The 22,380-nt window shown below is 28.0% G+C and overlaps 3 protein-coding genes across 11 annotated transcripts in view; 1 reads left to right on the plus strand and 2 right to left on the minus strand.

Annotated features, from left to right (window-relative positions):
- Positions 1-5,980, minus strand: part of LOC132943894 (estradiol 17-beta-dehydrogenase 11-like) — a 19,240-nt gene extending 13,260 nt beyond the window's left edge. Inside the window, exon 1 of one of the 2 annotated variants that reach the window (XM_061013040.1) lies at positions 5,841-5,980. The gene's annotated coding sequence lies outside the window, so the exon portion shown is untranslated. Of the gene's footprint in view, positions 1-5,836 lie in introns of both variants that reach the window. The other variant, XM_061013038.1, reaches the window with a different exon arrangement.
- Positions 5,841-18,703, minus strand: LOC132943892 (resistance to inhibitors of cholinesterase protein 3). Of its 8 annotated transcripts, none has more exons than XR_009664383.1 (11): positions 18,548-18,703; positions 14,587-14,752; positions 14,206-14,517; positions 12,305-12,447; positions 11,159-11,308; positions 10,811-10,928; positions 10,678-10,698; positions 10,355-10,470; positions 9,080-9,517; positions 6,565-8,563; positions 5,841-6,493 (listed from the first exon to the last, which is right to left on the minus strand). XR_009664383.1 is itself a non-coding variant. In XM_061013035.1 (11 exons), the coding sequence occupies exons 3-11, from the start codon at positions 14,714-14,716 to the stop codon at positions 8,483-8,485; spliced, it is 1,509 nt and encodes a 502-aa protein (XP_060869018.1). In that variant the 5' UTR covers positions 14,717-14,752; positions 17,471-17,582; positions 18,548-18,685; the 3' UTR covers positions 5,841-8,482. The 8 variants fall into 8 exon arrangements, 4 of the variants coding, with proteins under 4 accessions (XP_060869018.1, XP_060869019.1, XP_060869017.1 ...); XR_009664382.1 differs by having other exon boundaries at positions 5,841-6,489; positions 6,552-8,563; XR_009664381.1 differs by having other exon boundaries at positions 6,552-8,563.
- Positions 18,704-19,011: 308 nt separating this feature from the next.
- Positions 19,012-22,174, plus strand: LOC132943891 (RNA-binding protein 26). The gene has a single exon (XM_061013033.1). The coding sequence runs from the start codon at positions 19,249-19,251 to the stop codon at positions 21,604-21,606; it is 2,358 nt and encodes a 785-aa protein (XP_060869016.1). The 5' UTR covers positions 19,012-19,248; the 3' UTR covers positions 21,607-22,174.
- The last annotated feature ends 206 nt before the right edge of the window (positions 22,175-22,380 follow it).

Below are 22,380 nucleotides of genomic sequence, written 5' to 3' on the forward strand. Positions count from 1 at the left end.
CGGTCGGTAGTAGGCAATATAAATTATACTAATTAGTAATACATTTTTAAGTTAATCTTCTTCCAATAAATATGTAAATATTTTAAAATGACAATAATAAGAAGAATAACAACATATCGGTATCTATATGTATAATGTATACAACAGGTTATAATATAACTTATTTATACTAGATCTGCACACGATTTTGTAGTAAAAGTACCTTACCTATCTATTATAAAATAACTTAAAGAACCAGATTGTTTATCCTTTACTTATGCGGCAGGCCACATTTTATTTACACCAAACTTTATTATGAACATGAGTATATTTATAAGTACCTATATTTAAGCCATGATTATAAGTAAATGTAATTAGGGTACCTCTATATTTAATAATTAAAATATTGAGGCCACGAAGTTTTGAAATTGCCTGACCACAATTTAAAAATTTCGGTGCCACTGTTGTTCTTATATGCCTATGCGGCTATGCAACGACCTTTCAGGAAAAAAAAGAGTGTTTCATGTAGTTTTTGTAAATATAGCAATATGCCCATTTGTACCGAATGAATAAAATTATAATGATATTATGATAATCAATTTTTTATAGAATTTATGGCTTATTTTGATACTAAAATCAAATATTTAGATTTTAGATACAATATGTCAATATGTACATATAGGATAGTTATACCCTTATAGATAGCCTACTCTTTCATTCAATTTCTTATTAATAAATGTTTAATCATATATTATTTTTATGGGAGCTATTATAACGTCCGATATACATTAATATAGTAAACTATATCATCTCGGAATAGTTTTGTTTAATGAGATGATTAAACACTTAATTTAAATAAAAGATATTATTATTCATTAATAAACTATTATCCTGCTGAGTAGAGAATAGCAGAATGAGCTGAGTACCAAATACCGGGATCTATATCCTGTTTGATTATTAGGTGATTGGATAATATATTATATCTGCTGTAGGTATTTCAATATGACAATATACCTACCAACTCATAATATTCATAACTAAACGATATTAATCGCAAAATAGAAATCTAATTATCATTTTTTGTAAGTGAATTAAAAAATCAACACTTTATTCGATATATTTAAGATGTTTAAAGTATAATTCTTTGAAGATAAATGTAAACTATTAATAGATAATTCACTAAGCAAAACACCCAATGTACATAATATGAATAAAATCGTGACTTCTATAAATTCTTGTTGAAGGTTTATTGTTACGTAAATGCAAAATACGATTGAAATTGTTTTCATCATTTCACAAATGTTTTTATTAGAAACCTACTGATAAATTTTAAATAAATAATATTGTTAAGTTTCTAGATGTTCTACACATAATCATTTTAAATTTAAATTTAAATTTAATATTTAAGCCCATATAATGGTTGATGGTAATAACTCCAATAACATATTATTTTAAGAATATTTTTTTTTATGTATAATATAATATGATACATAAATTTAAGTAAATAATTATCGTTCGAACACTTTTTGCAAACTATAATTCCAATCCTTGTTTGATGATAAAATATTCTTAGATGACCTATACTATTGTGTTATAGGTACCTACTGTGTCTGTAACGTGTGTACTGTGAACATATAATATATAAAGTATATAGCATATGTGTGTAGTGTGTACAGTTGGTATATATGCTACTAATTTTATTAGAAACAAAATATATTAGTTATAGGTTTTTCACTTTGACCTAAAATATAATAACTGTTATTAATAGTTCAATAATGATTCATTGTTACAATTTGAAAACAGTGTCTGGACTGGCGGTTGGAGGATAAAATGCGAGTAGGTATATGTATCGAATCAGACAATGTAGAACAGTTAAGTGGAACACAAAATAAACGTAACATTAAATTCCTGTGAAGACATTTGACTATATGTGTACAATTATAGGATATAGGACATTAAAAATTCCCAATTTCATTATTTTAATTAATTCTTAACTTGCATTTTTTTTTTTTGTTGATATGTAGGTATTTTAATTTTAAATGATCATAGTATAATAAACAGTATACAGTAATAAACAATATCTACTGCTGTACCTATGACTTGTTATAAACGTAAACATTTTATTTAATATAAAAAATACGTTAAAAACTTTAAAAAAAAAAAAAAATTATAAAATGGAGGAACTATAATTGATTAGCCAATGATATAAAATATTAATTAATAATTGCAATTTGTAAATTTGTATTATAACTAACATTTTACCCGAAATCAATTAATTTCAAAAATTATATAGTACAATAATAAACCATAAAACTAACCGTACAATCATTAATTAATAAATAAAAATACATAAAATATAGCATTCGTTGGAAATTGGTATGTTCTATACAAATATAATCATGAGCATCTATTTTATATGATTGTGTGAAAGGCGAAATCAAAAACTCTACACATATTATACCTATAAAGTTTAAAAATCCTGGTATGTCACTCTGTTTTATTGTAAATATTTAGAGTGTACTTCGTCACTGTAATCTGTAATGGAAGTATTATATTTAAATTCAACGATTTATTCATTGCTTGTGAAAAACAATTATTAAGCTATAATATAATTTATATTTTATAACTTATAAGATATCAGTCAATTGTCAATACCAATATACTGTATATAACGGTGTGAATAGATTTTTGACGGTATAAGACGTTTAAAATTAGTTTAAATAAGTTTCATTGTGTTTAGTATAGAAAATTATAATTTAAGTAATAGTGAAACGTTAAAAGTTTTTACGATTAACATTTTTACAAAAATAATAAAATAACAAACTGTTTGAGGATAAATTATTATTATACGTTGAAATTCAATGTCATCAACATTTTAATTTCAAATGCTATGTATATAGCTTTTAGTTTTTATACTTAACTTCTTTTTCTAATAGGAAAAACGTTCAAGGTTTGTTTTACAATACCTACAAACAACAATTTTACCATACGTAAATCAAAAAAAAATTTTGAAAAATCTATAATTGTCAGACTGAGCTAAAATATTTTGAAAAATAAATCATCAAATGCTAACATAAATATTTTATATTAATTTCAAGTTTCTACAGTTATTCATTTTTGAATTAGGTATGTACAACAAATAAAATCGATTTTGTCAAAAACTGGTTTTGCGTAAACTATTCTACAATTTTAATTTCGATTTTCCAGATTGTTTTTAATAATAATATCCCCCCCCTCACAGTATAAACTTGATCCAATTTTCTTCCAGAAAAAAACACCCTCAATATTGAAACATTTTTCGATTATTATAAGTGTCTCCAAATGCACAAAAAATTCAAAAAAACACTACATTGACCATTATAAAACCATGTATACATTAATAATAATAATACTTATACGCTCCACTCAGAATTTAAATTTTAAAAGTTTAATCATTTTCTCTAATATAATATGTGAAATATGTGCATAACAAGCAAGTAAAATTAATTATACTAATTTTAAAATATTAAATGATTGTATTTTTTAAGAACTATTCAAGTGATTTTAATTAATTATAATGGTAATACACGAATTGATTTGAATAAATGAAAGCCACACGTTCCTATAAAATATAAATATATTATTACTTTTAAGATTTCACTTTCCTTAAAATTTACGTAGGAACTAGTTAGCAAAAGTAACGCCTTCCAACAACTACTATGCAGTATTCACAATATTAAAACCAGTAAAACTAGTATAAGATAATAAAGATGGTATACATATAGAACCTATCGAAAAATATAATATTCTGTTAGGTTCATTTGTACCTACCGGATTACTGTTGTTATCACAGTTGATACTCATATGTTATAACATACTCATATGTTTCTCAAAATGTCCAAACTTGTGTCTTGTTTATTGTTTAACTAATACATATTTATACATTTTTTTAAGTAACTATTTTATTAAAAAACTTGAACATTTTCTTATTATGATTTATAACTGTTATTAAAACATAATAATATAATGTAGGTACTACTATTAAATCATCATAATCATTATTTTATATAGGTACATTAAACTATAATTATTATAATGCTTTTAACTTATAAAATATAACTGCTAAAAATGATATAAAACTAGAAAAAAATCAACTAGTTAGATAATGAAATATATTATATTTCATAATAAAATTTTAAAATGTATACAGGCGACTAGATATAATTATGGAGTATATAATCGTGTGTTGTGATTCACTATTGTTATTATAGTATTAAACAATTGAAAAATATCAAATCTTAGAAATCTGATTCTAAACTTAGCTGAGCTCGATTTACAATAGTACTAATTGAAAGAATGCACATCAAAACAATTATACAAATATGAAGTAGGGGTACCTACCTAAAAACCACTTTTTCAATATTACGGAAAATAATTATGGTGGGTAAATTATCATAAATATGGGTATGTCAAAATTTACCAAGAAGTTCTTAAAATCACTTGAAAATTAATTTTTGTCCATTGAATACTCATTCATGTTATCATTATTATTATTATATTATTCTTACCTTATTGATAAATAATAATTAATTAACAATAAATAAAAATATTACAAATATTTTATTAATTAAGGTACCAAAATGTTTAATATTGATATATTTTTGTATTTTGTATACATTATGTTTAATAAATACGACCGTTTTAGTTTGCAAAATTGCAGGAAAACACGCTTAAAAATACAAAATAGGGAATTATAATATCAATAAATAAAATATCAATACTTGCGTACAAATGTAGACGTAGAAATGGCTTACAATTTAAAAATAATTATGTAATATTACATAGACATTAGTTTTAATTAAAAAATAGAATTGTACTAAACATTTTCTTAAACTATTCGACAAAAAAGAGGAAAAAGGAAGGTAATGTGATTCATCCCTTCGTTATCATTGTGGTGTCTTATGGGTAACATTAATTAGATAATACTTCAAAATAAAAACATTTTGGAACCAGTTTACGTGTTTACCTTAATTTTAAAAAATAAAGACACGTTATATATTATATAGAATTACATAATTTGATCACCCTCTTCATGGTTATATATTTTAATCTATATAATTGCGACAATATACCTATGTGGTATACCTACCGGAACATATACAATATATGGGCATAATGTCATAGGTAATGATTATTTTATAAAAGATACAATATACATTATTAAACCTCAAACTAACGCATTGGAATTATTTTTCAAAAAACAATATTGTTCACTACACAAATCAGCGTATTATACATTTATGCACATCCGCATTCATGAATTCAACAACAGTCCTGTATAACCGTATAACCTTAACCACGAATTACATCCACGGTAGATTTAATAATACTGCCGGACGCCGGTACGCCGGGTAACAGCAGATTCTGTAAAATCAATATTCCCGACTCCTGCAGTCACGGTTGTTCTGCCTCTGCCCAAGGTAGGTACACTCAAAAATCCAAGTATACGAATATTACATAGGTGATATACAACAGTTTAGACATTTCGTATAGGTTAATCTTAGTAATTTTACGTATACTCACGAGAATAATCATTCAATAATCACGAGAAGCTCAAAAACGTGTGATTCAGCCTCACATAATATAATATTATAAAATATAGCCACAACAATAATATATTGCACTTTTTCTACCCACTGCATGCGATTTAATATAATCAAGTAAACTTAATAACTTGATGAACTTGTAAACTTTTTACACGCGTAACTCTTTATAGTGTATAGAAATTTTCCCTTCGACTCTTCAATATAGTTTTCGAAAAACGGTTGGTAACTACGACGAAAAACTACCTATTTAAAACAAAATTTGGATCACTTACCTACTTTATTTTGTTTTTGACCGGGGAGTCGTGCCAGCTGTAATTGTCGTATTCTTTTTACGGAAACTTCGGTTTGGATTTTCTGACAGAAATGACCGTTTATTTTCACGGTAGGTACAGCACACTACTACTGCACCTGCCTGACGGGTACTGAAACTGCAGTTCACGCACGTGTGAACACACTGCCGCGGCGATACAATACGGACTGAGGACGTATGAGGTCTGAAACGCTTTCTTGCTCATTATTGTGCGGTCTCCCGTGACAACAACTTTCCACCTCTACGCCAATCGTTATAAACGTTATCCAGTTATCATGTTATTATGTTCTGCGCTTTCCTTTTTTTCTTTTTTTCGCTACCGTGATTTCGCGAAAACGACAGTGCTATGGAAAATAATTTTCAACTGTTTTTGAAAATAATATTGTGACAATTGACAAAAATACAAAACTCCGTATAAAATACGCGGTTAGCTGTCGAAAATATGGTATTTAGGTACCTACTTACCTTTATATGCGTGTGAACTGTGTTCATATGTAATATAGGTAGGTTGGTGCCCACTTCTAAAGTGGAAGTCATGGAATTCTATTATTTGTAACTTTGTAATTGCATACGTATATCATACCCACGGTTGCAATTCAAACAAGGATGAAGGAACTATCTTCAATAATTAACAGTAGATAATGATGTATAGTGAAAGTTAATAAAAAATAATTTACCTGGTGTACTTACTGGATACTGGTTTAAATTTCAAAGAAAGGTGTATTGATAATAGATGACCACATTATTATTTTATTTCCTGCTCCATTATATTCATTTTTCATATAGGTAGTACTGGTAGTAGATAACCAACATTGATCATTAAAAATGACTATTTATTGACTAGGCATATTGAATTATATAATACTGAATTATTATTTATACTTTACATAATATGACACAAATTAAACAAATACGTTTACTTTTAACAAATCAAATAATATACAGAAAAGTTTTGGTATATTACCCCTATATAATTATATTATTTGAATTAAATAGGGAAAACATAATATGCAAAATAAAAAAAAAACGGAGAAGTCTCTTATTGTACTGAAATTAATGTGTTTTATTGTAATTAAAAATAATTGCATACAAAAAAAATTCTGATCGGAGACGGTCTGTCGGCCTATATCTCTAAGAATATTTTATTATACATTTATATTGCTATAAGTAATTTATTTTTCTATAAGTAATACGTAAGGTAACTAATTTTACCCAAAATAGAAACAAATCGCATAATATTAATTATTATTAGCTGTATTGCCTAACTTATTAGTCAGTACCTATGTACTCAGTAATCTACCATGATAGAACGGTGTATATACCACGTCTCATCGTAGGAATAGCTTAAAACTAATATAAATATTTTGTAAATAATCACTAAAACGTCTAAAACCGATATTTTTAGTTTAAATGTCCAATTTTGGTAACATTTTAACGTTTTAATGGGGAACTTTTGTACAATATTATCAAGACTTAGCGATTAAAATTAAAAATTATATATATTTTCAACTATAAAATAATTTGAAAATGTTCACGATTTTTAAGAATTTCATCATAATTTAAAATTAAACGTATTACGATTTATGTCTTATGATAAATAGTTGTGCTTATGATTTTCGATATTTATTAATCACGGTAAGAATAATTGATGAGAATCATTGTATAAATTTACTCACTTATTTAGTATTTACTCAAACAAAAGTTTTGTCATGATAAATAAATAAAAAAAATATTAATTTACTAAAATATTTGAAATATCTATGCACAAAACGAGCCAAAATATTTTGAAAATTATACCACAGCTAAAAAATACTAGTGTAAATATTTGTCGAAAAATTCAAGTCTCTACTTTTTAACTTAAAACAAAATCATTTAGTTGAAATCTGGTACTGAATAAAAATTTCCCTTTCCACTAATATATTTTTTGTTTTTTTAATCATTTTGTAAAACCTGAGAATTTTTACTTTTAAAAAGAATTTTCAACCCCTCTCACCCCTTCCCTAAAAAGTACCAACAAGATCCAATTTTCTACCAGATTCCACCCTCAAGGTTGAGTTACAGCAACTTTTACTGGTCCTAAAATTGACGTCAAACAAAAAAAAAATTAAAAAACACACATTGTAAAAACAAAACATTCCTTGCTTCGCATAGAAACTAAAAAAAGAACATAAATTTTTTGATTTGACACGTCAGATATTTATTACAGAAAAAGTACAATAAATTCAAGTAATATTTGCTAAACATTTGGCAACATTATCAGTCTAAAGTACTTCAAAAATAACGAAAATATTTACTTATAAATTGACAAACTAGGTACATGAAATAATACTGATCACATATTTTTTAACATATATTGAAAAGTTCATTATAATGGCTCATTCATAAAGTTATAATATTAAAATCTACCACAAAATATTTAAGTGCATTATAAATGTGCAATTAAAAACTTTCATATTATACGTTCCTATTCCCATATTTATTACTCTCGTTAAATCCCCAAACATTACCTATTTTAAAATCGTGCATGTACATTGAAAATATTATTTACTCGACATATAATTATTAAATATAGGTAAATCATACGTTTATGTTTTCATTTTTCGCCATATTAGTTAATGTTTGATAGTGTTGAAGTAGTATTATCATCTTCTGCTTCATCACTAGTTAGGTACTCCTCTACTCGGTCGTCCTAGAAATTAAATTAAAACAAAATTATAATCTTACATAATTCACTCGCGATAAACAGTAAGTACATTAAAATAGTATTCAAAATAAATTGTCTTTAGATGTCAACGCGAATTTAGTATATTAAAATAGTTATTCTTATTCATTATTTTAACAGGAAATGTAAATTTTAATACCTGTACATAGTGATATTATTTATTTTTAGTTAGGATTATTATTGATGTCTTCGACCCTGATGTCATGACTCATGGATCATAATGTACCTATAGCACCTGTAATACCAACATTCTACCAACGATTTGATCGATAACTAATGTTTGTAATTTTTTAATTATAAGTTATTTATATTATTATACAATGTACAAATTGCTCATACTGAATAGTATTAATTTGATAACAACTATTTTATCCGATAAAAAAAAACTTGCCTTTAAATCGAGAAAGTAAATTAACTATACGCAATGAAATTACTTATTACTTAATTTTAATACAATATGTGAAATCATATTATGTTACTCACGGGTATTAATGATAATGTAACTTTGCTTGAAATTACTGCTTCGTGATCCTCAGTTTCTGAGGGAGTATTGAGTGGACCATCGCTTATTAAAACTTGAGAGTTCTTAGGAATCATACCAGGAATGAGTAGAGAAATGGGTTCTTCTATAGATGCTGTTTTACATTTAGAAGGTATTTTCTCTTTTTCGGTCGGAGTCCAACAATGACCACCACCAACACTTTCAGATGTTTCCATATTGACCACTTGAATTATTTTTTTTACAGAAATTTCGGAATCTGTAGTATTTTCATCGTATGGTTCGGAAGTGTTTAAAGATTTAATGCTTTTTGATTCCTCTGATTGTGTAGACTTTTTAGTGGTAATCGTATCATTGACGTTGTCATTGGATAACGTATTTGTCAAACATTCCCCCTCGTCAATATTTTCGTTTTTAAACTCCTAAAATACACAATATATGTCTTAATTAAATTTATATTCTAAATCTTTGGAAAAGTGTAAGGGAAAAAGCAATTTAATATTAATTATGATTTCATAAAAGCGAAGAAAATTTTAACTGCGCGTATATACACAATAAATAATAAATATAACTTGTGAACCGATATAAAATTAATAACACAGGAATTAAAAGATTAAAAATAAAAATAATAGATGATTGAATAATTTGAAATACAATTACTTTTTAAATACAATTTAGGATGTTAAAAAGCAAAGTTTAAGCATATATAAATATTAGTGCAACTTAAGTTCTTTATCCTAAGGGTACCTCGTTTTCAATTATTGTGGGAACGTTTTCTTTTTCAACTATAGACGATAATATTTCTCGATTCACGTCTTCCAATAGAGACGAAAACGCGTTCACGACTAAGGGTAAAAAAAATAAATATTTTGTTTATTGTTTTTAAAATCTAAATAATTCTACACCTATAATATGTTACAGTTATTTATTTAATTATATTTATCCTTTTACCATGTCGTGTTTTTACCTACTCATTTAATTCATAGAAATTAACAATAAAATTGTGCGGCGTAACATTTAAACGATCAATATTTATTTAACCAACTTCTGATTTCTATATTTAATATTCATCTATACCTATGGGTACAACTAGCAAAAAATAATCGAAATTATTCTAAAATCGTTAATACATATATATAAGTGGGTCAACTCCAAAAATTATAAATTAAGAGGTGAAATTAGTGTAGTAGTAAGAAAACAAAATTGCCAATAATATTACTGAACACATGCGCATCGAAATGTTTGTAAATCTTTCAAACCTTATTCCCATCCATCCCATTGCACTCAGACGCCAATATCATTTGCTTAACAATGCGTTCCATCGCAGCCTCTGTTTCTTCTAGCTTGCGACGGAGCGCATCTATTTCTAAATCCCCTACGCAAAACATAAACTACAATCAAGGATTCATTGTAGTATTCCTATAGGTATTACTGAATCCAGTAAACCTATAATCTATAGTTTAATTTAATATATTATAAAACACATAGTGTTAATAATTATTGATTATTAGTTAACGTAGTATAGAATACAGATTTTATAAAAAGAATAGAATGTTATATTTAAAAAATCTTTTCAACTTACTCGTATCCTTTTCAATGAACCCTATGCAGCATTAAAAAAAAAATAAAACGTTATATAACTATATTTTTAAGCTTAAAAATTAATAGAATAATTCATTGTCTATAAAAATTAAAAATATTTATTAGTGTTTCACCTAATTTTGTAGGAAGATTCTGCGGCTGTAGCTTTGATTTATTATCTCTGCCATAAGGATAATGTGAAGAATATTTATCATCAATAGTATCTTCAACGTCGTCTTTTTTTGACAACAACTATTACAAATTTTTTTAATTTTATAAATAAATAAATAAAAAATAAATGCCGAGTTGCATAAACGTTAGTTAGTTTTTACGGGTTCTTAAACTAAAATTACCATTGGTTTATCCATTCAATTTGAATGAACCATGAAATTCAACGAAATTATTGTACAACCTGGCATTAGTATACAAATAATATGTACAATGTACATTACCTATACATGTATAATATCATGGTTTTATACCTTCATCATAGTATACACAAAAAAAAGAAGTATTCCAATTGTATACATTGGCATTAGTATATTCATGGCACCACCACCATCTCCTCCAGCGATTTTATTACTGGTGCCGCCCATGCCTCCCATTGTCGGTCTTGATCCTGGAATTGGTGGCTAACAAACGCAAAATATGAAATATTACAAAGACGTTTACACAGAATCTAAGTATACTAACTACTAGGTATGAATATATTTTTAATTTAAGGTAATAAGGGGTTAAGGGGACACGAGGTTAAATTTTGCTTTCACATATAGCATTACGACGGACAACTTTTTGGAGGAGCTATAGTCTTCGTTATAAATAATTCCAGCATAATATGATCGAGGGGAGTCCACACTACCGTTTCTTGAAGCAAAGTAGAGCTAATAATTCGATAATAATTTTGAATGCATTATTGAATTTATTAATTATTATGTGTTTTTAGAATCCTTCGATTCAGAATAAGAAAATTTTTTTTTCCAATGAAATTTTTATATAAGTATACGAGATTTTCTTTTTATAAATGAACAAATTAAAAATGTGGCTCGAAGGATCCAACATTGCAGACTTAAATGCAAAATAAAATATGAATTCAAAATTATTATCGGTGTTAAACTCAAGTTGGTAAACGTAACTCATTAATGTCAGATTTACCTACAGCATTTCGCACTGAAATAATTTTGATTTTAGGCGTTATATGACACACGCATGTGAGTGCGTAGGTAGCGCTTAGTGGTTAACCCTCTCGCTTTATAATTTATAATAGGGTATGGTAAAGCTGTTTTTAACTTTTTTACTTAATTTTATTGCCTCAAAAATTTATTTTTGCAAAAACCCTTTAACTAAGCACACATTGTAACCACTCTAAAATGACTAAGTACATTAAAAATGTAAATGGCATTAATACATTAACTATAATTTTATATACAATTTAGTTTAAAACATTTTGTTAAATATTAAAAAAAAAAATCTAGATAACAAGAACAAAAATATATAAGCACATGGCTTGAATCCAAAACCAAAATAACAAATAATAAAAAAATTGGCGAGTTTTGTATTGAAGTTAAATTTAAAACTAAAGAAGAAATTTAAATGGTCAAGTTCATCTATACTGTGTCAAAAATGTTTACTTTGAAACTGTGAGGAGTTGGACTACTATGTCTAGGTCCAATATGAGGTTGGGGAATTGCTCGTCCTTTTTCCATTAATGCTGGATGCATTGTTGCTTTGGAGGCTCTTAAATGGACAGGAGTTCTTTCTTGCGGAATATTATCTAAAAAAAGGTACACAAATCATATTTTTGAAATATAAATCAATGAAAATAATAATTTTAGTTTTACTTCAGGCATGAATATACTACAGTAAAAATATTGATTAACTAGTTTTACGTATCTATTAATGTGAAAAATATAACAATTATTATACAAGCGTAACTATAAGCTAGTAGGTATTCATTTATTAATTAAATCCTTACAATTATGATCAAATATTAAAATTATTATTTATTACTTTGTTAGTATTATAATTTGTTAAAATCAAGGTGGATTAAGAAAAAAACACACATTTATGGTTTTGAAGGGCTTAAATATACTTAAGATAATGTCTGTTGTAGTTACGAAAAATTGATATAGTATGATAGGTAAATGATAATAAAACAATTTTACATTTTTCTTGTCTAATGTTTCTTTTATATTTTTAAACCCTTCACTTATGTTTATTTAATAACATTTTGTTAGTAAAAAAGATAAAAGTTACACATAGGACTAGAGGAGCAGATTAAAAATAACTATGAATGAATTCTTTTATTTTTAAATTGTATAGCCTATAATATTGTTGTTTTACAATATAAATGACAAAATAAAATTAGTTCTATAGTCCGAAAAAAATTTAACAACTAACTGCAGTATAAAATACAAAATAATTTTGATTCTGTAGAAGTTTAGTAATAGTTGTAGCCTTGTAGGTTTACCTAGATTTATGCAATTGATCTATAAGACAAAGTTCGAATGACAAAAATTAGAACCTTTGATAGTTAATATTCGCTAGAGTTTACGGGTTTTTCGGTATATATCGTCATATACCAGTTATTGCTCAAATCTCGCTTGAATGGTATACCGTGATACCAAAGAACCGACATACCGTTCGTTATCGTATGACGTTTAGTATACGCCGTAGAGGTACCATTTATGAAGATCGGCGCATTGCCTGTTTTTCGGTACACCGTATACCAGTTTTAATATAACATTGCCGGCATCATTATAGTTATTTCAATACCATCAACCCTATCAACATTGTCGGTACTTAAGTATTGCGGTTTTCTGGTATGTGTCGGTATAATGTTTTTTTCCGGTGTGGAACGGTAATAGCCAATAGGGTATATCGTTCCATACCGGTATTGATTATAATACGATTTCAATACCGTCAACCCTATAGTTAATATAATATATACGTACAATTAAAGAGTTTAATAAGAATGGCATACAAATATTTTTCTTAAACAGTTATTGTATGCATGACTATAGCTATATTAAATGTACAATAAAAATACAATAAAAATACAATAAAAATGTTCAATCAAATGTTAAACTATTTTAGTAGTGTGAAAATATTATTTTTAAGAAGTCGTCGGATTGTGTAGATGTTGTAATCGTCGTACTCGCATGTTGTCTCCGTCCTACCAACTCAATACCTAAGGCCCCACGTAGGTTTTTATATTTACATTTTAAAGCATTTTACGTGGAGTCTTGAATCTTATATTTAAATATGATGGATAATACACCAATAAATTCGCTCTAATATTAAAAATAACAGAGTTAAATGAATTATTCTGAACAAAGTTTTTTTTATGTTTTGCGTTTGTAAGACGGAGCCAAAGATAGGTATGTATAATTATTAATTATTATACATACCCGTGGACGGAGAAAATACTTTATTTAATAGCCAGAATATATAATTAGTTGATAAGCTTTTTAAAAATACACTTAAGTTATGATTAAATTGTAATGTGAAAGTAATAATGATAATTCCTTACTCATTAAAGGATCGCTTTCTTTAAGTCTATGTGTAACCCCCAAGCTTGTCAAGGAAACTCCATAATGATATTTTAGACATAGAGATCCATTCAAAGATCTTATTTCGTCGATTAAATGTTTATTGTGCGAAATTTTGCCAACCTTATTTTCATTGATTAAATCAGTTATATTGATTGCACACGTGTTGAAAATATCGTGACGACATTTTTCCAATTTTGTTTTTTTGTCCGTTGTGTCAATTACACGATCACATATATCCATTACTATTTTAACTATATTCACGTCCGTACTGGACAGCACATTGCAACAGCCTACTCCATGAACGTAAATTATAATAACAAAACTACATATAATATTATTTTAATAAATTATTAACTCACCTGTGTGAGTCTGAGGTGCAAATGATCCTTTTAGCATTGGATAAAATAAAGATGGCCATAGAATGGCGAAACATCCTGCTACAACAGCCAGAATGCAGATTGTTTTGCTTTGACTTATCTCTGTCGCCATGTCTGTCAATGTTATTATTCTCAATTTTCCTAAAACCTAAAGTTGATGGTCAATGATAACAGTTTTAAGAAAGTTTCAAAATATATTATTATTTATTAATATCAATAATATCAGTGTCAGTTCAGAACCATGACATGCAGTTGCAGCGTTTACCTATTAATAAAGCATATTTAATTAATATTTTTTAAGTTTATAACTTTTGTTTTAAATATCAGAGGGTAATAACTATATAGATGTTATTTGACTCGTAGCCATTCTTAAGCCTTAAGCCAAGATATTAAATCAGTTATAACTTCTAATCTAATAAAGTAATAAATTATATCAAATCATTTTTATTGTACACAAATTTGAAGATCTCGTATAAATAATCCATAATCAATATTAAAACGTAAAAAAATCGTAAATTGTTTAAGTGCAATGCAATTTCCAATGAAATAACGGTGTTTAAGACAATTATTTAAAAATAATTAATTAACATTTGATTTTTTTAAATAAATACAAGAAGGCTGATTATGGCTGATATATATATTTCCACAGGGCTGGAAATCGTTTTAATTTTTAACAGTATCAGTTTTGAGAATGGTTTTTGAAATGTTTAGGTTTCGATTTGGTTTTTTTTTTTGTTATGGTCTGGGGTTTGTGAATTGTTTTTTTAAATTCTTAGATTTCAGTTAGGTACAATTTTTTAACCCTGGTTTGAAATTGTTTAGCTTTAGTTGCGGTGACGGTGTTGAATAAAAAAAAAGGATTCAATACCTGTATACCGATGTCATTTAAATAATATTATTTTGAAATAGTTATTTAAAATGGTATTTTACATATTTTGAATATTTTATAAAACCAATGTGACAATTTCATATATATTTTGATAATATTATTCTCTATGCAATAAGTCACCAGCCAATAGCCATATAGTAATAAATAATAATATAAAATATGTAACCACTATAATAATGCAAACATGTGTAAGACACGCTGCATGTTTACACCGAGAATCGAGATACCAAGTTAACATCGATTGATGAAAATCACCAAGAAAATAGACTGATTTTTGATGTATTATAGTAAATACCTACATGTAAGTGTAAATTACAAATAGGTAGGTACTCATTGTCCGAACAACACTGCAGGTCATACCGCAGCCCGGAAGTATACATGCAGGATGCTGGACTTCGTCATCCATTCCTTCTTAAATTGTTTTAATGTATATTTTCTTTCAGAAACCCACAAGTTATCAGTTATAACTTATAAGTTAAGAGGACGTTAACTATATGCATTTGTTGTATCCGTCTTACAAACGTTCGACATATAGCACATTTTCATTCACTATAGTTTCGATTGTGTGCAGTTAATTTTGATATTAGAGTGAATGGACCAATTCAAAGTTTTAGGTCAGAACATTAACCTGTATCTATAAGTGTTGGGTTTTTTATTTGATATTTTAATTTTCAAGTGAGATATGAACATTTTTAATTTGTAATATTTTACATACCCATATCTTGCTTGAAAATTAAAATATCAAAAATCACCGACGCTTAAGCACAGATTATGTTCTTACTAAAAAGTTTGATAATAGGTCAATTCACTATGATATCAAAATTAACAGCATACAGTTAAAATTATAGTGAACAATAATTTGGTATGTCGTATGTTCGTAAGACGAAGACAACAAACGCATGGATGATCAATAATCTAGGATGTCCACTATAATTAAAATATTCTCGACGATATTTTTTCCTAAAAATTACACAAATCATATGGGTTTTTAATTTTATTTTCTGGTTCACCAGAAGGATACAAAATAGAGTCGTGGATGTGTTAAAAGTGTAATTTTAGTTCTTAACATTTTATTTGGCAATTACTCGTTCAAATTTCGATTTAGAAGCATCAACATTTAAAAAAAAAATAATTCACAGTAAAAACAACAATTTTTATTTAAGCATACATAAAAATTTAAATCTATTATGCAGCTTTCTGTTGAGATTAATTTTTACTTTACTTTTTCAACTCGAGGGTCTTAATTACAGCAGTCCTGCCTGTACGGGCAAATGTCAAATATGTCCTAAAATTAAATTAGTTACGGTTTACGACTATTAGACTATTGTCTATTATATAAAATTATATAAAATATTAAATAACAAATTAAAACTATTAAGCCAGGCAGTCGAGTAAATAAGGGGGGGGCGTGGGGGTCAGATCTTCTCCCATTGGCTTTAGAGTGGATAATCTTCCATATTGTGTTTGATGTGAATTTTGAATCAATTCAAATTATATTCATTGTTCCTCATTGTTAAATATTTTACTACCTAAGTAAAAAGTTTTAAGAGGGTGGGGGATTTTCCAATTTCCTCCTCCCATTTAGCAATGACGTTTTCTTTTTTTGATCCCCCCGCCCTTTTGGAAACCATGTCTATGCCACTGAAGCCAGGTTTAATTGTATTATATTACTAAGTACTGGTTGTTCTCGTCACGTCACTAGATTTAAATAGGGTTGAAGTGGGCAGAGGTTTAAATAGTACACTTCATAATATAAAACAAACTTAAACATATATATATTTACTAAGCTATTGCACTAAGTCAGTAAGTGGTACCTACCTAAATCACTAAATATTATTAATCAAAGTTAATAGTTACTACTCGTATATTACGAAAATACGATATTTATAACATAATTAGATACCTAAATAATACGTATTCAAAGAACGAATGATTGCGATTTTATTTTAAATAATTAATAAATAGGTACGTACTTACATGTTATGTAAAATTTGATTCATAATTTGTTAAAATGGGTCTATATTTTTTACGGAGAATCAAACAATATATTAACTTTTTATATCAAAATCCCCCTCTGTTGACCGTCACCCTAAACAAAAAATTATGTTTCAGTGGGTATAATTTAGTTATATTATTTCAAAAAAAAAAAAACACGTCAAATACCTTTAATACTTATTGATCCTAATAATATATTGTTTCTTTATAATAAAAATAAATTATTATGTTAACTGTACAAATAAATTATTAAATATTTAATTATGTGATTATTGAATAGTGGTATGGGGGGAGGGTGGGGGCGAAGTTGTTCAATGAGTAAATCATTATCATAAGACTTACTGATAAACTAGGGGGCTTTACTGTTTCAGCACAACAAATTATGTAAATGACATTTCGTCCCAGCTTATTGAATACTGACACGAAAGTTGAATTATATAGAAATATTTTGACTTTACTATATAGTTTACCTAAAATCATACTAATGTAGTCACGGGTTGGGGTGCATGTGTGTGTGCGAGGGGCTAAAGAATTGATCCCTCCTCCCTCACCCCCACTGATCTTAATCATCGTAAAATTTGTGATTACGAAATATGAATACCTACTTATAGGTACAGGTCACAAATGTACAGTAACTATTAAACTTTGATTTTATAATATTATAAAAATACATTAGGTACCTAATATCAAATATACATTACTACAATTATACTACCTATTGTACTTCAAAAATGTTTATCAGCAACCGATATCTCATTTTAAGTTAAAACTATAACTTAATATAATATTTATAACGCGCTTAGCGGTCATATAATTATTTCTGTAACCCAGTTAAAAATATTTAAATATATCTAATATATCTATATTTTTGCGACGCACATCCGATCGTACTCTGTTTTTTTTTTAAGTTTAACGCAGTGGGTGGTCATTGCGGGGAACAGTCCACCAAGTATTAAATACCTAGCAATAAAAGATGTAATTATGTGAGTGTCACGTAACAACGTAAGTACCTATCGTTCGAATTAAAGTTTTAAGAGAAACGACAATAATAATACTCACGGAATATTATGCCGAACTTCGTCAACCAATTTTCGGCATTTTAAAGCGATCGTGCAACCACACAGATGTGAAATTTAAAGAAAATCCTATAAATAATATTAGGACTGTGGCTGAGCAATCGGAGGGATAAAAACAAAATTAGGAATTATTAGTGCGCGGGCGCATGAGGATCTCCAACCAAGGAATCGACCGATTTCTTTTTATGTGTTACCAACGTAACATGTTAAAAATGAAGTTTAATACGTCATAAAGTTATTTAATTTTTATATTATTGATATTTTACTTTTTATAAGTAAATTTGTTCATTTGACGAATTTTTTTCGTTCAGTTGATCGCCAACAAAATATATTTAATATTACATTTTTAAGATTGAAATAACACCAGATGTGTTATTTTTTTAAACCAGTGTGGCCAACAAAGGGGATATTTGGAATTATGGACCAGTGTAGACCACTTACGTTGACATAAATGTCCGTGCCAGTGAAATTGCTAATTAATAATTTGCCAAAAGCCTGAACTATCCAACTGAACTTAACAACACTGAACTACATACACATCGGAGATTGAACATTTGAACGCTTAAACCGTTCGGAATCCTACTAGACTATAGTTATTGATTGTTGGTATTTTGTTCGGAATTGATCGATTCATTCCATTTCAAACATTTATTGATACTGGTGTTTACCATCAGTACATGAAAGATGCAAATCAAGGATCCAGAACGTTTCAAAACCTGGCTGACAGCCGTCCTGGGACCAATATGCGAAGCTGATCCCGCAGCACTGGCCAAATATATATTTGCATTATTGAAACGCGATCGGCCAATAAATGAACTGCAGAAGTTCCTTCAGTCACAACTAGAAGAGTTCTTGAATAATGACACTGAGGGATTTACTGTTTTACTAGTTGAAACGTTGCGAAACGAGTCTTACTTGATCGATGATCCGGTCGATATTAAATGTGAAATTGCGGTCACTTCGTCCGGGGAAAAATCTGATACAGGTGAGAAGCCGATTATTGACAAACCTATTGTTAGGGATGATGAAAAACCTAGGTCTAGATCACGTTCTCTTGTGTTATCGAGATCACCGAGGACTAAAGATGTCAAATTCACCAGATCTAAACGGTATCGTAGGGATGATCATACCAGTGATGAAGACGAAGAAAGAGAATCATATCGTAAGTATCGTTACCACGGTCGGTCATGGTCACCAAGACGATCAAAATCTCCAAAATTCAAACGTAGGTTTAGGTCTCCAAAAAACCGGTCCCGGTCTCAGTCTGGATCACCTGTTAAAAAACCAAAAGAAGATATATTCGCTGAATTCAAAAAATCTGAAGGTATTGAAAAGAAGACATTGGGTCGATGTGTTGATTTCGATGAAAAAGGGTACTGTATGAAAGGTGATTTATGTGTTTATGATCATGGAAAAGATCCAGTAGTGTTGGCTACGGGTAATGGTGTGTTAAGTTTCCAAAATGCTGGAGCATCTTTTACAAACCCATTGACTCCCGCATTTCCAGTACCTATTGTTCAAAATGTACCAGTGCCTGTACCAGTACAACCTTATCCGCCAGCCCAAAATCAGCGAATGTACTATCCAAGTACAGAAGGATCTTATTGGGTTCGAGGAAGTGGAGAACAAAAATTTTCCAAACAAAAACGTGAATTAGTTAGTGTACCTACTGGTGAAATCCAAAATCGTTTTAAAAGAAAGAACTTTAAAAAAGAAGAAAATAATTCCAATAATAATAAAAAGCCTAAATTTGACTATAGACGTTTAGGTCCTAAAGTATCCTCCAATGAAGTACAATTGAAAAATGTTCCAGAAAATTTAAATAATATTAGTAGCTTGAATAATAGTTTTATGAAGTTTGGAAAAATCACCAACATTCAAACAAGTAGTGAAAATAAAGAAGCCACAATTACATTTTCGGCTTCTCATGAAGCACAAAAAGCGTATCAAAATATAGAAACTGTTTTTGGTACTTTACCAATTACTGCTAATTGGTTTTCTGATAATTCAGCGGAAGTAAAACCAGTAGAAGACAAAATTACTTCACCGCCACAAAAGCCTAAAACTCTGTCTTTAGATAATAGAATTACTGGTCAAACAAGATTAACAAATGAAAAAGAAGCTGAAGTCATCAAATCATCATTGCTTAAAAAACAAGAAGAAGCTAAAAAACTAGCTCAAGATTTTTCTGCTGCCATCACCAAACGTAAACAAGAACTGTTGGACAAACAGCTAGAACAATTAAATAAACTAATAGAAGCTGCCCCTAATGTTAAAGGTGAACAAAAACAAATGTTAATGTCTACTATCATTCAACTTAAAACTAATATTGAAAATATTCAAGCTGACCTAGCGTCTGCAGTAAAAAGACCAATTATATCTCAATCTAATGTCAAAGTTATAAATAGCCTACCACCAAAAACACCTACTAAAGAGGATAAATTATTAGAAGCCAAACAAGAAGCATTGAAGAACTTGCTGTTAACTGACTTAGATTTATTCATTAAACAACAACAAGGACATAGCGATGAAAAGGAAATACTAGATTTGAAGAAAAATGTTATTATTTTGAGAAATAAATTAAAAGGTCTAGGAATTACACCAGCATCTGGGGCTGCTAAAACTGCTTATCAGATGAAAGAAAAATTGGCTATTGCAAACAAATTACTGGAAGCTAAAAATAAAGTGCGTGAAACAAAAACTACCAGCATCTCAGTTGACCATCGACCAACTCAATTATTAGTGTCTGGGTATGAAGTAGATGATGAAGACCAAGTCGTAACACATTTTTTACAGTTTGGTAATATTATTGAATATATATCTGATACTATAATTCCTGCATTAGTAATAAAATATGAAATAAGAAAAGACGCAGAAACCGCACAGATCAAGGGTAAGCTCTTCCAAGATAGAAGGTTATCAGTAACTTGGTACAATTCACAACATGACTTTGTTGATACTTCCAATACAAAAGCCGGACCATGCATGGGCGCCCGATTGGAAGATAATTCACCTGCCAAACACTTTGAAGACAAGGAGTAATGATTACTATTATTGTTTGTGTTTTGTTAAAAATGTGTGATCTATATACCTAAATGATGTATATAATAAATATAATTATTATGGTAAAAATTAATATGTTAATCATATATCCCATTGTTAGTGATATATTTCCTTGATGTATCTATTTAGGTTATTTGATAATGACCCATTAAGGGGATGTCTGCACTTGATGATAAATTGTGCATTTAATTCTTAAAATTAGGTCTTAAGCAAATTGGGATAAAACAAATTTGTATTTATGTTAGTAGATTTTACATTTTAATTGTTTAACTTAAAATTAGTAAGTTTAATAATATTGTTCATTATTTTAACACCATAAAAGATAAATTACAAACAGTTTCCACAATTCAAAATTTTCTTTTTATTATATTATATTGTATGTTATTATATAAGTTATTAAAAAAATATTCATTTTTTTATTAATTTGATCATTTTCCTGTTGATAATTAATACATTGTACACTTAATTTAGAGAATAATTGCAAACATTTTTTAAATTTTAAATATGAGACTGAATTATTTCTTTAGTCATTTGTAATTATTGTTAACATTTCTAATTGTTCTCATAATTATGTAATAAATGTATTTAAATAACATCTGAATGTTTAAATATTTATTTTCTTCAAAATAAGTAAAATCACTTAAAATGAGTAGAATTGTAAATTAAAATTCACTATGCGCTTTGAAAAAGGACAGAATTTAGAAACTGCTGTTGAGCAGAACATAAACTAACCTTACTTGATAAGATACAATA

This window comes from Metopolophium dirhodum, chromosome 4 (assembly GCF_019925205.1).
Source record: "Metopolophium dirhodum isolate CAU chromosome 4, ASM1992520v1, whole genome shotgun sequence".
Lineage (NCBI taxonomy): Eukaryota > Metazoa > Arthropoda > Insecta > Hemiptera > Aphididae > Metopolophium > Metopolophium dirhodum.